Source organism: Dendrobates tinctorius, unplaced genomic scaffold (assembly GCF_039654945.1).
Source record: "Dendrobates tinctorius isolate UK_male_01 unplaced genomic scaffold, ASM3965494v1 ptg000057l, whole genome shotgun sequence".
NCBI lineage: Eukaryota > Metazoa > Chordata > Amphibia > Anura > Dendrobatidae > Dendrobates > Dendrobates tinctorius.
The window spans coordinates 27,168,276-27,183,591 of record NW_027361725.1 but is presented as its reverse complement, the minus strand read 5'-3'; the positions used below and the strand labels follow the sequence as shown (position 1 = coordinate 27,183,591).

The 15,316-nt window shown below is 45.3% G+C and overlaps 1 protein-coding gene across 2 annotated transcripts in view; it reads right to left on the bottom strand.

Annotated features, from left to right (window-relative positions):
- Positions 1 to 15,316, bottom strand: part of TMEM87A (transmembrane protein 87A) — a 132,075-nt gene that overhangs the window by 51,818 nt on the left and 64,941 nt on the right. For both annotated transcript variants that reach the window (XM_073577853.1, XM_073577851.1), the window contains exon 10: positions 14,274 to 14,373. In XM_073577853.1, coding sequence (XP_073433954.1) covers positions 14,274 to 14,373 — 100 coding nt within the window. The remainder of the gene's footprint in view (positions 1 to 14,273; positions 14,374 to 15,316) is intronic.

Here is a 15,316-nt window from a genome sequence, read left to right as displayed (position 1 = left end):
ATATCCGAATTTGAAGAGGATGATGTGGAAACTATTCCTGACAGGCCAAAGTATACCCCCTTTTCCCCATCCCAAATAGACACCCTTTGCAATCAATTACCCGATTCAGAGACTTCCCACATGGCCTTCTACAGGCAAATGGCAGCGAAGAGAGATTTATTCCACTCCCCGAAGTGATCTATTACACTTACTTTGAGTAAGAGCTGGGGAGGGGTATTTTCCAATTATGGAGGGTGGCATAACGTATAATGTGAACCTGGATGGGGAACCTATGAGAGTGGTGTTGATTTCTGCAATGCTTTAAAGGTTTGGGCACAAGATAGACTATCGGATCAAGCTACCTCTCTCACAGATGTCACACAGGACAAAGGGGAGATTGCCGAGAAGTTCTATGGGTGTCTTATGCTTGTATTTAAAGATCTGGGATTCTCATTGTATAATAAAGCCCATTCACACCTTTTTGTGGCAGCTTTGACGTCCGGCCTTAAACCCGAATTGAAAGAGGCGATAATGTCAGTTAGACCTAACATCGAGAATTCCACTCCGGACGATGCATTAAAAGTAATAAAAAGTTTTCAGAAGAATTTAGCCCGCTCTGCATCAGCAGGAAAACCAAAAAGCAGACCAGCAGCTGCAGCAGTTCCAGCTCCTGCTCCAACCCCAGCCCCCACCCCAGCTGCAAGCACACAGCTCGTTCCTTATCAGTGGCCCACACAGCAGACTCCAGCTTCCGCCCTCCAACCATACACAAAGTCAGCCCCCTACTCCAATATCTCTTCCAATCCTATGATTAGGAACCCTGCTCCCCAGCCCAGCCAATTCTCGTCTGCAATGCTGGCGCTGTGACTGACCCGGTCACTTTCAGAGAGATTGTCACATCCCCGCTGATAGATGTTACCCTCAAGTTCCCCCTTCCAATCGTAACCTAAATACTGGGAAACCTAGAGGATACCCCGGTTACGGACAGCCCCAAAATCCTGATAACTGTCCATACTGAAGGGGTGGCCAACCAGGGTCTGCCATCACAATGTCCTCCACCAAACCTGGGGCATGCTCATCTGTCATACTCCCTGTAGGAGACACCCTTGTTAAGTTCATGGCAGACATTGGGGCAGCCAATTCTATAATCAAGTCATTAGATGTACCTACGGATATCTCTATTCAATTCTCAGATCAGGAGCTTATTTTAGTCGGAGTAGATGGCATGGCAGACCCAATAAACATACTCTTACAAAACCTATCCCTGTGGGACTCTTCCCCGAGGTTCCTGCTCAGTTCATAATCTCTCCCACATGTCAAGTAAATTTTACTGGGGGCAGATTTACTATCACAGTTCCGCTCCAAAATACAATTCCAAGATGATGGTCAGATGGTTCTTACGTTACATAACCCTTATGCAGATGAAGACAGTGAGGAAATCTGTATTTTGCATGCCCGTCCTACGGTTATGATGGCCCTGATAGGCTCAGACCCTCCCCCGATGGTGCCTGAGGATCAACGACTTGTCCCATATCTCTCAGAGATACCATCTAAACTTTGGTCAAAAGGGCCAAATGATATAGGGAAAATGCCTGTAGAACCAGTAAAAGTGTTTCTCAAACCTGGTGCCCCTTTTCCCAAAGTCCATCAATATCCTTTGAAACATGATCAGGAGCGGGGCCTCCAGGAACAAATACAAACGTTACTTGCTAATGAGTACCCTGTGTTTCTCCATGTAATACGCCCTTGTTTCCCGTTAAGAAAAAGACCCCACCTGGCCATCCCTCTGTGTACCGGCTGGTACAACAAGATCTACGGGCAGTTAATGCAGCTACTGCTCTGGAAACTCCAGTGGTGCCTAATCCATATACTCTTTTGTCCCAAATACCCCAGGATGCTGCTTGGTTTACAGTCATCGACCTTGCCAATGCCTTCTTTAGCATTCCGTTTCACCCAGATTGCCAATTTCTGTTTGCATTCACTTATCAGGGATGACAGTTAACATGGACAGTTATGCCACAAGGGGCCCAAAACAGTCCCAACCAGTTGGCAAAAACATGGGCGAGTGTCTTTTGCCCTGGCAGTCAGATCACCCCCAGGTCACGCTGCTTCAGTATGTGGATGATCTTTTGTTGTGTGCACGAACGGAGCAGGAAGTCATTGCTGCCACTGTTAGTCGCCTCAAGTATCTGGCAGATCTGAACTGTTTGGTTTCGGCCTCGAAACTTCAGTTCTGCCTTGGTCAAGTGATATTCTTGGGTCACTGTCTCCTTCAGGGTGTCAGACACCTCACAGAAGAAAGAAAAATAGCTGTCAGCTCCCTTCCTTTTCCAAAAGATGAAACTGAACTCCAGAGTTTTCTTGGACTATGTACTTATTGTCGTCAGTGGATACCGGATGCATCCCGTATAATGCAACCCTTTTACAATGCCTTAAAAGATGATATAATGAACTATAAGGAAAGATCACCGGTTTGTATGGAAAGCCTTTATCGTGCCTTCTCTGAGTTAAAGCGGCTTATTGCTTCCGCCCCTGCCTTGGGCATCCCGGACTATACTCGACCGTTCCATTTGTATGTGTCTGAGAATGAAGGACACGCAGCAGGGGTACTTATACAATCACAAGGCAATAGGCAACGACCAGTGGGCTAGTATTCGGCCCGCCTCGACCCTGTGGCCCGAGCATAACCAAGTTGCATGAGGGCAGTTCACGCCACTCACTCGTTGCTTGACAAGACTGCAGACATAATTCTTGGACATGAAATGCACATTTTTGCCCCGCATGACATTGCAGCAATACTAAGACATTTGACTGTACAACGACATTTATGGCTGCAGTGTTGCACCAGCGATCCTGACAACGATATGGATCGCTGGTGCATCGCTAAGTGGTCGCTAGTGAGCTGCCAAACAGGCAGATCTCACCAGCGACATAGCGATCGGGGGTGGCTACTTACCTGTCAGACGCGGCGATCCTGACGTCCTCCCGCCCGCGTCCACGCGTCGCTCATCGGCGCCACAGGAAGCCCAGCAGGAAGCGACCGACGAGAAATGGTCCAGGACGTTCTCACGCGTTCAGCGATAATCAGCAGGGGAGACGGTCGGAGGTAAGTATCACGTAGCGATATCGCTGCTGCGTCACAAAATCGGTGAAGTTACAGCGATATCGCTATGTGTAACTGGCCCTTAAATAAACAGCTACTCCGCCAAATGTCAGTGAGAATCCACTTTCAAATCCCGATCTGGTGTTATACACGGATGAGTTTGGTAGATTCCACACGGGATATGCTGTTACCACAGAGGACACTGTAGTGCACGCAGCTGCGCTCCCGCCCTCATAGTCAGCACAAGAAGCAGAACTTCAGGCTCTGTCTACTGCATATATTTTGGCCAAGAACAGGCGAGCTAATATATACACGGACTCACGGTATGCATTTTGTATTTCTCACGAGTTTGGGGCTCTATGGGCCAATCGAGGGTTTATTACTACTGCCGGAACCCCAGTGAAAAATGCTGAAGCTGTTAAAACCCTCAAGGATTCGATCAAATTACCTACTCAGGTGGAGATTATCAAAGTTAAGGCGCACGGTCCTAGGAACAGTCCACAGACTATTAGCAACGCATTTGCAGATATGCAAGCAAAAGCCGCTGCTCTTCTACCCATTGAACTAACCATACCAACTATGGTGACCACACGCTCTCAGCGTAAACTGTTGCAAGAGATGCTGACTTTACAAGAACCTGATGATCTACGACAGACTGAGGTTTTCTGTCGGACCCCGCGAGACCGCTTAATGACAATGCAGAGAATGTTTCCAAAGGAAGAGGTGAAGCAATGGAAGACTGATGGGGCACGTATGGATAATGGTCTCTGGAAAAAGGACCAACTCGTGTGTCTCCCTAAGCGGATGTACCCTGCTATTGCCACATGGGCCTACACATCGAGGAAAGAATCAGGCCCTTGCACTGGTGCAAAAATTCTACTGGGCCCCGGGAATTTCCACAGTTTTGACAGTGCTCAACATTGCCTGTAATATCTGTCAGACATGCAATCCCGGTCAACTTCAACTTGTACCCCCGAAGCACCTTGCTAAGCCCGACTATCCTTTCCAAAGGCTCCAGGTGGACCATATTACGTTACCCAAGTCTGGAAGGTATGAATACTGTTTGGTTGTTGTTGACATGTTCTTCATTTGGCCGGAAGCATTCCCTGTTACCAACATGACTGCAAAAACCACAGCGAAGAAACTGTTGATGGAAGTCATATGCAGATATGGGGTTCCAGAAGTTGTTGAAAGTGATCAAGGTCCGGCCTTTTCTTCTCATGTGTGCCAAGAAGTTCTGACAATGCTTGGATCCACTGTAGCCCTCCATACCATCCACAATCCAGTGGGAAAGTTGAGAGCCTGAACGGCACACTGAAGGGACAATTGACCAAAATGATGCAGGAGACTACGGCTCCATGGCCAGAGCGCCTACCCATTGTAATATACCACATTCTTAGTACCCCTATTACAAAACATGGCCTGTCCCCGTATGAGATATTGTTTGGTGCCAGGCCCCCAGTTGCAAATTTCCAGCCTCAGGTGTTATCAGAAGAAACTGACCGTGCTGTTCAATATGTTATTCAGCTTAGTAAAAATCTTGCTGACACCCATGCTCTAGTTTCTTCTTCTTTTCCAGATTCAGCAGAAACCGACACCTGTCATAACCTGAAGCCTGGTGATTTTGTAGTCTTGAAAAGGCATGTCAGAAAGCACAGACTAGAACCCTTGTATGACGGTCCCTATCAAGTCCTCCTCATCACCCCTACATCAGTGAAACTAGAAGGAAGACCGACTTGGATCCACGCATCGCACTGAAAGCTGGTTAAACAAGCCAATAGCAAATAAAGGGGGCATACGGTTTTGATTTTTCGCATTTTCCATATTATTATTGGTAACCGCTTGGGACAGCCTAAATTCCCCAACGTCCTTGAATAACAAGTTTATACAACAACATGAAAAATTACTGAGAGATTTGTTGAACAATTACCAGTCTCTGGCAGACTGTTGGATCTGCACGTATTCACCAGTGTCAGCCACAAGCATCCCCTTTTTTGGCTATCCCTGTTCCACCTGAGGAGTTATTTGGCTGGACTAACTGTTCTGACACATTTGCTAACAATGCCCCAGATAATGCTAAGTTATGGAATATTAATGTTGGTATATCTATTGTGGGATGAGTGGGATACCCCTGGTGGCAAGGTAACCTTTCAGGAAGCAGTACACACCTTCAATATTTGGCCTATAAAGGAGGCCTTGGGTACCTAAGAATAGGACTAGTCTAACCAATCTAGGGCAAGTTCCAACGTATGGTTTACAAGTCAGTTTCAATGTAACTTCACACTCTACTGATGCCTTCAAGCCAATGTTGTTAGAAAGGTGGTTACATAATATGTCATGGAAATTTTCTAATTTGTTTCCACAGGGTTCTAATGAAACCTGTGCCAGTATTCCTGGCAATATATCTTGTAATGAGTCCTCTGAATATGTGCCAGGAACCCCCACTTGTGGAAATCCAGATGTAGGTTATTGTAGTCCTTTAGGACAATCTCCAACTTGGTGCATGCTTCAGAATGCATCTGCATTCATAGACTTAGTTTATAGATTAGTACTGCAACATTCAGCCCTATGGGATTTACCTTATATGTTCTGGGTATGTGGAGACAATGCTTATAAATGGTTGCCAGTAGGGGTAAGAGGTACTTGTACTCTGGGTCGCTTGACCCCGGCCACCTTTGTTATTCCAAACAAACAGTTGGATACACAGGCTATACCCAAAAACATACATTATATAAAAAAGCTGCAGACAATTCTCCCCGCCCTTCAGGGAGACCACATATAGTACAGATGAGTGTGGCCAATAAAGTTGTCAGTTCTATTTTCATTTACCCTATGATTACACAAATGGGGGATAAATTGTTTAGGGCCACAGACTATCTAGATGATCAAATTTGGGATATATTGGACATAGTTAATACTACTGTTGCTGTCCAAAATCAACTTATCATAGTCACTAATCAACATACTATAGTGCTGGACTACTTAGCAGCACAAGGTGGTATGTGTCAGGTCATTGGACCCGCTTGCTGTCATTATATAGATCCTAAACAGTACTATGAAGTTAAAGTTAGAAGACATTCAAAGACTCAGAGATCAATATGATAAAGACAATGATATGGTATCGTTACACCTAACGATGCACCAACGATCCCGACCAGCGATATGACGCGGTCAGGATCGCTGGTGCATCGCTAGGTGGTCGCTAGTGAGCTGCCACACAGGCAGATCTCACTAGCGACATCACTGGGGACGGGGATCGCTACTTACCTGTCAGACGCGGCGATCCTGACGTCCTCCCGCCCGCGTCCACGCGTCGCTCATCGTCACAGCAGGAAGCGCCGCAGGAAGTGACCGACGAGGAATGATCCAGCAGCTTCTCGCGCGATCAGCAATAACCAGCGGGGGAGCCGGTCGGAGGTAAGTATCACATGCAGTGATATCGCTAGTAATATCGCTGCAACGTCACAAAATCGGTGACTATAGTAGTGTGTAACGGGGGCTATAGTAATAAAGACAGTTGGTGGTCAGACACCTTCTCCTTTCTCAATCCAGGCAATTGGTTTAAGGGAATTGGGGGCTGGATAGCTGGGATCTTACAAAGCTTATTACACATTGCTGCCTGTATCCTTCTTGTATATGTGATACTAAAACTTGTTCTTTGGTGTATTTCTGTATGTATTAGGAAATTCTAAGATTGCTGTAAAGGAGAAATAGCGCAATAGTGCATTATCCGGTGTGCAGATAACAATTGTAAGTAATACACTCACCAAATGGAGTTTTGTAACAGGCAATGGAGGATTCGCTGCTGCAGAACCACAGATCCACGAAGGACCAACATAGAAGATTCAGAACAGGAAAAATGTTGTCAGACAATCAGCGCTGCAAATCACTAAAAACTCGGATTATTAATACAGTGGTCTTTATTCTATGCGTTTCAGAGTCTCACAGAACTCCTTTCTCAGGAAAAAACCACCTATTAGGAAATTCTGTACTAGGACAGCTAATGATGATATCAAAGGCGTCAACACCCCTGCTCTTCTCTACACCAATCTCAAAAGGTTACGTGATGAAGATGTTGAAGTCAAACGCATGGCTATCTTCAAAAGATCTCCACCACTGTCATCAAAAATTGTTATTCGTAAATTGTAGTATACAGGGGGGATGGGTGCGCCGCAAAAGACATGACTGATAACACGGCATCAGCCATGTGAAGACCAGTACACCCCGAGCTTATGGCTTGGGACAGCACCTCTGATACTGAATACTAGTTAAAATTTATCTAGGGGGGATTGTGAAAGGCTAAACTAAGATCAAAACTAAAGGCTGCATTTTTGTGCTTGTGACTCCATCTTGTTTATAAGATTAATTCTCTAACTTAACTAGGGTAAATGTCATGAACTCATTTTCTGCTCCACCAGTTGAGAGTTCCCCTTCCGTTCTCCCTCTGGTTGTGACAGGAGGTAGTGCGGTTGGTTTAAGTGGTAGTGATCTGCCACCTGATGAGGAAGATAACGATTGGATCTCTGGAGTATCAGACTCCACCAGTGGACAAAGAGAGTGATGTCTGAAGTCCATTGCTCCGCATTGGCTGGTCATCCGGGTATTTTTGGTACCAGAGATTTGGTGAGTCGGTCGTTTTGGTGGCCTGCCTTATCTCGTGATGTAGGAATTTTGTACAGTCCTGTGGGACTTGTTCTCGGTCTAAACCCTGTTCTCGTTCTAGTGGGTTGCGGATGCCCCTGCCGGTGCCCAAGAGGCCATGGACCCATATCTCAATGGATTTTATTTCTGATCTTCCTGTCTCTCAGAGAATGACTTATCTGGGTGATTTGTGATAGATTTTCGAAGATGGTCCATCTTGTACCACTCCCAAAGTTGCCATCTTCCGCTGAGTTGGTGCCCTTGTTTTTACAACAGGTGGTTTGGTTACACGGGATTCCTGAGAACATTGTGTCCGATAGAGGGACCAGTTTGTTTCCAGATTCTGGAAAGCCTTTTGTTCCAATCTGGGAATTCAGTTATCCTTCTCCTCCACGTTTCATCCCCAGACCAATGGGCAGGCCGAATTTGCGCTGAACAATAGAGCTAGTTCTGCCACTCTAATGTCACCCTTTTTCTGTAATTTTGGCTTTCATCCTCGATTCTCTTCAGGGCAAGTGGAATCTTCGTCCTGCCCAGGTGTGGACACTGTGGTTGTGAGAATGCAGCAGATATGGGACCAAGTGGTGGATAAGATGTCACTCTCTCAGGAAAAGGCCCAGCGTTTTTCCAACCGGCGTAGGACCATTGGTCCCCAGTTTAAAGTGGGTGATATGGTTTGGCTGTCGTCTAAGAATATTCCTATGAAGGTTGCATCTCCAAAATTTAAGCCAAGATTTATTGGACCTTATAAGATTTTGGAGATTCTTAATCCTGTTTCTTTTCAATTGGCTCTTACAGTTACGTTCAAAATCCATAACGCATTTCACAAGTCACTGTTGAAGAGGTTTGTTGAGCCAGTAGTTTCTGTGGCGGCACCTCCTGATCCTGTATTGGTTAAAGGCAATGTGGAATATGAGGTAGAGAAAATATTGTATTCTCGTTTGGTTAGACGGAGACTCCAGTATTTAGTCAAATGGAAGGGTTATGGCAAGGAGGATAATTCTTGGGTCTCTGCCTCTGATATTCATGCCAATAAATTGGTTCGTGCTTTTCACCAGGCCCATCCTGATCGGCCTGGTGGCATGGATGAGGGTTCAGTGACCCCTCCTCAAGGGGGGGGGGTACTGTCATGAACTCATTTTCTGCTCCACCAGTTGAGAGTTCCCCTTCCGTTCTCCCTCTGGTGGTGACAGGAGGTAGTGCGGTTGGTTTAAGTGGTAGTGATCTGCCACCTGATGAGGAAGATAACGATTGGATCTCTGGAGTATCAGACTGGATATAAGACAGCCGACGCCCTATCCGGGTGGTGGTGATTCAGTCTGCTTCTCAGGTACTGGACTTCAGCTCTCTTCCAGCCTTCTCAAGTTAAGTTTGTTTTTTGCTAATGTTCACACTTGCGCTTGTTGGTCAATTCAGTTTTTTGTATAATCAGCCTGCCCCTGCTGGGGCTATGCTGAAATTCCACTCCTATTAATCAGTATTTGCCGATCTGCTTTTTGTTCCTTATTAGATTGGCCTCTTTTTTGCTCTGTCTCAGAATATTTGCTGATAGAGGTTTAGAAGTCTAGTGACTTCAGGGTTAATTTTCCAATCAGAAGTGTTGGACAATATTTTTGTAGGTTTTTTTTTGGCAGATTGCAGACAGTGTTTTTCCTTTTCTGTCCTTTTTAGTTAGCCGGGCCCCATCATTTGCTCAGCCTATTTTCCTGCCTTTGTTTGTATTTTCATCTTGCTTCACCGTCAATACTTGTGGGGGGGGCTGTCTTTCCTTTGGGGTCTGCTCTGGGGCAGTTAGTTTTCCTCTTTTCCTGCTTTAGGCTTATGTAGTTCTCCAGTTGTGACGAGGCGTCTAGGACCAACGTAGGAACGCTCCACGACTGCTGCTAGTTGTGCGGTTAAGATCAGGGATCTGCATAGTTACCAACTTCTCTGGTTTTCTGAGACTTAGCTTGTTGTCTTTTTTCCTCCTCGGTTTCCCATTCATAACAGGTAAAGTTCATGGCTGTAATAAAACCAGACTGTTCCAGTCTGAACAAGATTTGAGATATGAGACCCGGGGGTATATTATTGTGTAAGACTCTGATGAATGTGCTATTGTGCTTCTTTCTATGCCATGTAGATACGGACATATATGTAGTTTCCGGTTTTTCTGTCTTTTTATAGGTTAAGTGCTCTATGCTAATACTATAAAAGAGGTGACATAATAAACGGGATTAGAGATCTGCCTTGATCCTCCCAAACAGGGACATGTCTCCCTCTGGTCATTCTCAGTTGCTGGCAACGCCCTGTGGATTAATTTGGAAATCACTTGGTCAACCGTGAAGGCTCACTTCAGATCCTCCCCCAACATAACCATAGCCTTCATGACTGTCATAAACCTCAGCTAATCAGATATCCCTGGAATCCGGGTCTAATGGACTACCTGTCAGTCAACACACTTCACTACACAGTAGTACAGTGTATTAGCAAAGCATCGCATGATTAAAAAAATACACACAAACATTATATATTAATCCCTCCTCCGTTATTTCAGCTTGTTTCTCGATGGATTTGTACAGTTTATGGGTGGTAAAATTTCTGAAATTATACTTCATGGTGTGATTTTTATTTTGCATGACCTTTTTACATCCACTGTATATAAATTTGATATTATTGTTTTGCTGTGATATTACTGCCTGTGTAATAAAAATAAGATGTCAAATGTACCGTATATACTCGAGAATAAGCCGAGATTTTCAGCCCTTTTTTGGGCTGAAAGTCCCCCTCTCGGCTTATACTCGACTCATATATGCCAGGGGATCTACAGGAAGGGGGGGGGGGGGGGCGGGGGTGTCAGGTCATACTTATTTCCCCCTGACGCATCTCTGCAGCCCCCCTGCAGAGATGCGCATATTCAAGAGTTTAATGAGCGGTACCACATGACCGCTGAAGGCAAGAAGGGAGACCGTAGGAGAACGGGGCTGCAGAGACCGCGCCAGGAGGGGGTAAGTATAAGCTATATTCACCTGTCCCCGGTCCATTGCTGCTCGCCGCTGTCTGCTACGTCCTCTGTCAGTGACATTCAGACAGCAGAGGGTGCGGTGACGTGGTTAGTGAGCGCCGCGCCCTATGCTGCCTGAATGTTACTGACAGATGACTCAGCAGACAGCGGCGAGCAGCATTGGACCGGGGACAGGTGAATATCTCAGGTGCTGGGTCCTGAGCCAGCAGTGACACCGGCACTGGGCCCCCAGCGACGGAGAGGTGAGTATGTCATTTTTTTAAATTTTTATTTGCAGCATATGGGGGCATAATCTATGGAGCATCTTATGGGGGCATAATCTATGGGGCAGCATATGGGGGCAAAACCTATGGAGCATTTTATGGGGGGCAGCATATGGGGGCATAATCTACACTACAAAAGTCTGGTATTGCCATATTGTACTGACCTAAGACTAATCCTTTATTTGTGCAGAAAAGCCAACAGACTAAAGCCCCCGTTACACATAACGATGTCCCAGCAATCCCACCAACAATCCGACATGATGGGATCGCTGGGACATCGTTAGACAGCCCCAGCGATCAGGACCAGCGACGCTGGACGCTTGGTTTCTAATGTAAACATCGGGTATCTAAGAGCCGCGCGACTCCTGGATACCCGCTGTTTACCTTGGAAACCAGCGTGTACGCCGGTTTCCAAGGTAAACAGCGGGTATCCAGGAGCCGCGGCTCCTGGAGATCCGATGTTTACATTAGAAACCAGCGTCGCTGATCTCTCGCTGCCACACGCAGCGATGCGCGCTGGCCAGCGGGAGACCAGCGATCGAAAAACGTCCCAGGCCGATGCTGCACGATCAGCGATAACCGGCAGGGGGGCCGGTCGCTGATCCCCGTCACACAGCGCTGTGTGTCGGGGCCTTAACATTTAACCCATTTTGACAGATTGGACATTTCTCAGTTCAATGATGTCAAATGTGTATTTTGTTAATACTTAATTTTCAGTAGAGCAAAAGGGAGGTGAATTGAACTTTTTCTTTTTTTCTTCCTCTTTTCTGAGTTCAATAGATCAACCGATTATTTGTGCTATACATTGCGATTTATGCTATGCACTGTTATCTCCTACGAATGTCAGCCAAGGGACGACGTTCACAGAAGTATCGATCGTAGTGACAGGCACGGTGGTCTTCAGTAGACCTCTGACAATCTTAACAACCCATCGGCACCCCCCCCCCCCCCCCCCCAAAATCATGTCACAGGCATGCCGATGGGAGCGTGGAATGATGTTGCGCCCTGAAGGCAGGTATTAAATCCTGCTGTCAAGAGATTGAAAGTGGGATTTAACAGATTAAGAGCCGCAGGAAGAACAGAGCTACACTAGAGGCTGTTAAAGGCATATAATGGCTGATTAAATCAGCTGTCATGTGTCGGGAAAAATGTGGGCTCGGTGTCTAAGCTCGCATCAAAAGGCAGAGAAAATGTATGTCATGCCAGGAAGGGGTTAAGCAGATTTCCCAAGTTAGGGATTTACAATTGGAAAAGGTCTGGTCACATGCCCTTTCACCAGCAGCCGTCTTACCGTCTTATAGACACAAGTGCAGGTCAGTATATGAAGAAAGCTGAACTAACAAAAGTGTCCAGCCAGTTTCCCCAAATAATCGAAGTACCTCTTTATTTTGTTGCCCAACAGCCCACCAAGAATAGACAATATGGATTAATTAAATGCCCTGCCCTGAGGTCCCTGATGGCCTCTGTTAAGCACCAGTGAGGTGCTCCGCAGTGCTGAACTTATCGGCATCACTACTGTCCACCGCACGTGGCTGCAGAGACCACATTTACTACTGTGACAAAAAGAGTATTGGTGATTGTGTGGTACAGGATGTAAACGTGTATTGTCTATTAATCAGCTGGTATATTTAAGAGATGTAGTAATAGGTGATGATTCCACCTCTTTGACCAGCACCTGTGTGACAAACACCCACCCACAAAACTCCCATTAAAAAAAGTTGCCCAATTTGAGGAAGGTGGGCCCCATACTGTGTAAAATACCCAAAATAAACTCAGCAGGGGTAATGTCACATCAGTAGCGTACATCACTGCGCTAGCCAGTCACTGAGATCACAGCTCGTGTGCTGAGCTGTAGTCAATAGAGTGGACCCGGAACAACAGCAGGGAGATGGCGCTGGACCCAGGGTGGGCGAGTACCTGCTGAGTGAGCTACAGTGGGTATTTGACAGTTTAGGGCCCACTTTCCAGAAAGTGAACAACCCCGTTAAGTGGAATCCCTATTACAATAATGTATTCGTGGGACAAAAATTTAAACAATGTGATATTTTTGGCTCATCATAAAAAAGTGCCTGTGTGTAGGTTGGGGAGTAAACAAAACTTTGCTAAATAGCCATTGGGATATGCCCTATGACAGATGTTATGAGTAATATGCGTCATTCTGATACATTTGCTTCATATTTGTCCCATTCTAATTTCCAAGTGTAAACATTTCAAAGAACAGTTAAAGAGGACCTTTCACCACTTGCCACATCATCACGTAGTGGCGACAGAGCTGAATAAAACATCTTTATTTTTAATTTTTCCTCATCTCCATTGCAGACACATTAGATTCTAATTTTTGGTATGACCAATGGGGCCGTTGACAAAGATTCACCTCTGAGAAAGTTGACTTTTTCTGCTTCACGGCGTTGACCAACAATAAGCAGGAGACATCATGCAAAGAAAAAAAGAATGCATCCCCAGACCCAGATTTTTCTGTGCGAGACATTTGATGACACATGGCCTCTCGTTCCTCACTGATCTCAGTTCCAGGATCTACTGTGCTTACCTGAGGGGCAAAAGAATAGAGTAGATCTGTGTGTCATCACAAAGGCATCTGCTTCTGCAGTGCTCATCCCACGGCACTGTCAGCTCTGCTCCACTCATCTTGCCCCCACACTGACAGTGCCATTGGATGACAGCTTCAGAAGCAGATGTGTTTGTAATGAGATACAGCTACTTCTCACCCTGTTTGCAAGCTAAGTAGATACTGACACTTAGAACAGCGAGGAAAGCAAGGCTGTGTATCATTACATGTCTCAAGAGAAAGCCTGTGTGTGTCAGGGGTGGGGTGTGTTCTCATTCACCTCTACATGTTGCCTCATGACTAGTGATGAGCGAGTATATATGTTGCTCGGAATTTCCCGAACATGCTCGGGTGTCCTCCAAGTATTTTTGGCGTACTCGGAGATTTAGTTTTCGTCATCTCAGCTGCACGATTTGCAGCTGCTGGACAGACTGAATACATGTGGAGATTCCCTAACACACAGGCACTCCTCACATGTATTCAGCCTGTCCTGCAGCCGCAAATCATGCAGCTGAGACAAAAACTAAATCTCCGAGCACGCCAAAATACTCGGAGGACACCCGAACAACGAGTATACTCGCTCATCACTACTCTTGACTATTGTTTGTCAACATAGAAAAAATATACCCCTAGAATTTTGCAAATGAACAAGACACCAAATGTTCAGTACGTATATATCTTGATGACAAATATGAACATGCCCTAAGTATACCCACTCACTTGACAATGCCGTAGCCCAGGCTCACGATGATAACAAGTATCCGTGCCAAAGATCTCTTCACTGCTGATAACAGTTCTCCCAAGATTACAGCTCCTTCCACTGATACATGAAAAAAAGTGTTAATATTTCACAATCTAAATGAGATGGACAGACGTTACATTAGCAAAGAACAAATTAACCCGTTAAGCCCCACGGGTGGTTTGCACATTCATGACTGGGCCAATTATTACAATTCTGACCACTGTCCCTTTATGAGGTAATAACTCTGAAACGCTTTCATGGATCCCAGTGATTCTGACATTGTTTTCTCGTGACATATTGTACTTCAAGTTAGTGGTAAAATTTCATTCATATAACTTGCGTTTTTGTGAAAAATACGGACGTTTGGCGAAAATTTCCAAAATTTCCAAATTTGAATTCTTATGCCCTTAAATCACAGAGATACGGCACACAAAAAACTTAATAAATAACATTTCCCACATGTTTACTTTACATCAGCACAATTTTGGAACCAACATTTTTTTTTGTTAGGAAGTTATAAGGCTTAAAAATTGACCAGCGATTTCTCATTTTTACAACACCATTTTATTTTTACGGACCACATCACATTTGAAGCAAAATACCCAAAAGTGACACCATTCTAAAAACTGCACCCCTTAAGGTGCTCAAAACCACATTCAAGAAGTTTATTAACGGTGCGTCACAGGAATTTTTTGAATATTTAAAAAAAAAAAAAATGAACATTTAACTTTTTTTTTCACAAAAAAAATACTTCAGGTTAAATTTTTTTTATTTTACCAAGGGTAACAGGAGAAATTGGACTGCAAAAGTTATTGTGCAATTTGTCCTGAGTACGCTGATACCTGATATGTGGGGGGGGAACCACTGTTTCGGCGCATGGCAGACCTCAGAAGGGAAGGAGCGCCGTTTGACTTTTTCAATGCAAAATTGGCTGGAATTCAGATCGGACGCCATGTCGCGTTTGGAGAGCCCCTGATGTACCTGAACAGTGGAAACCCCCCACAAGTGACCCCATTTTGGA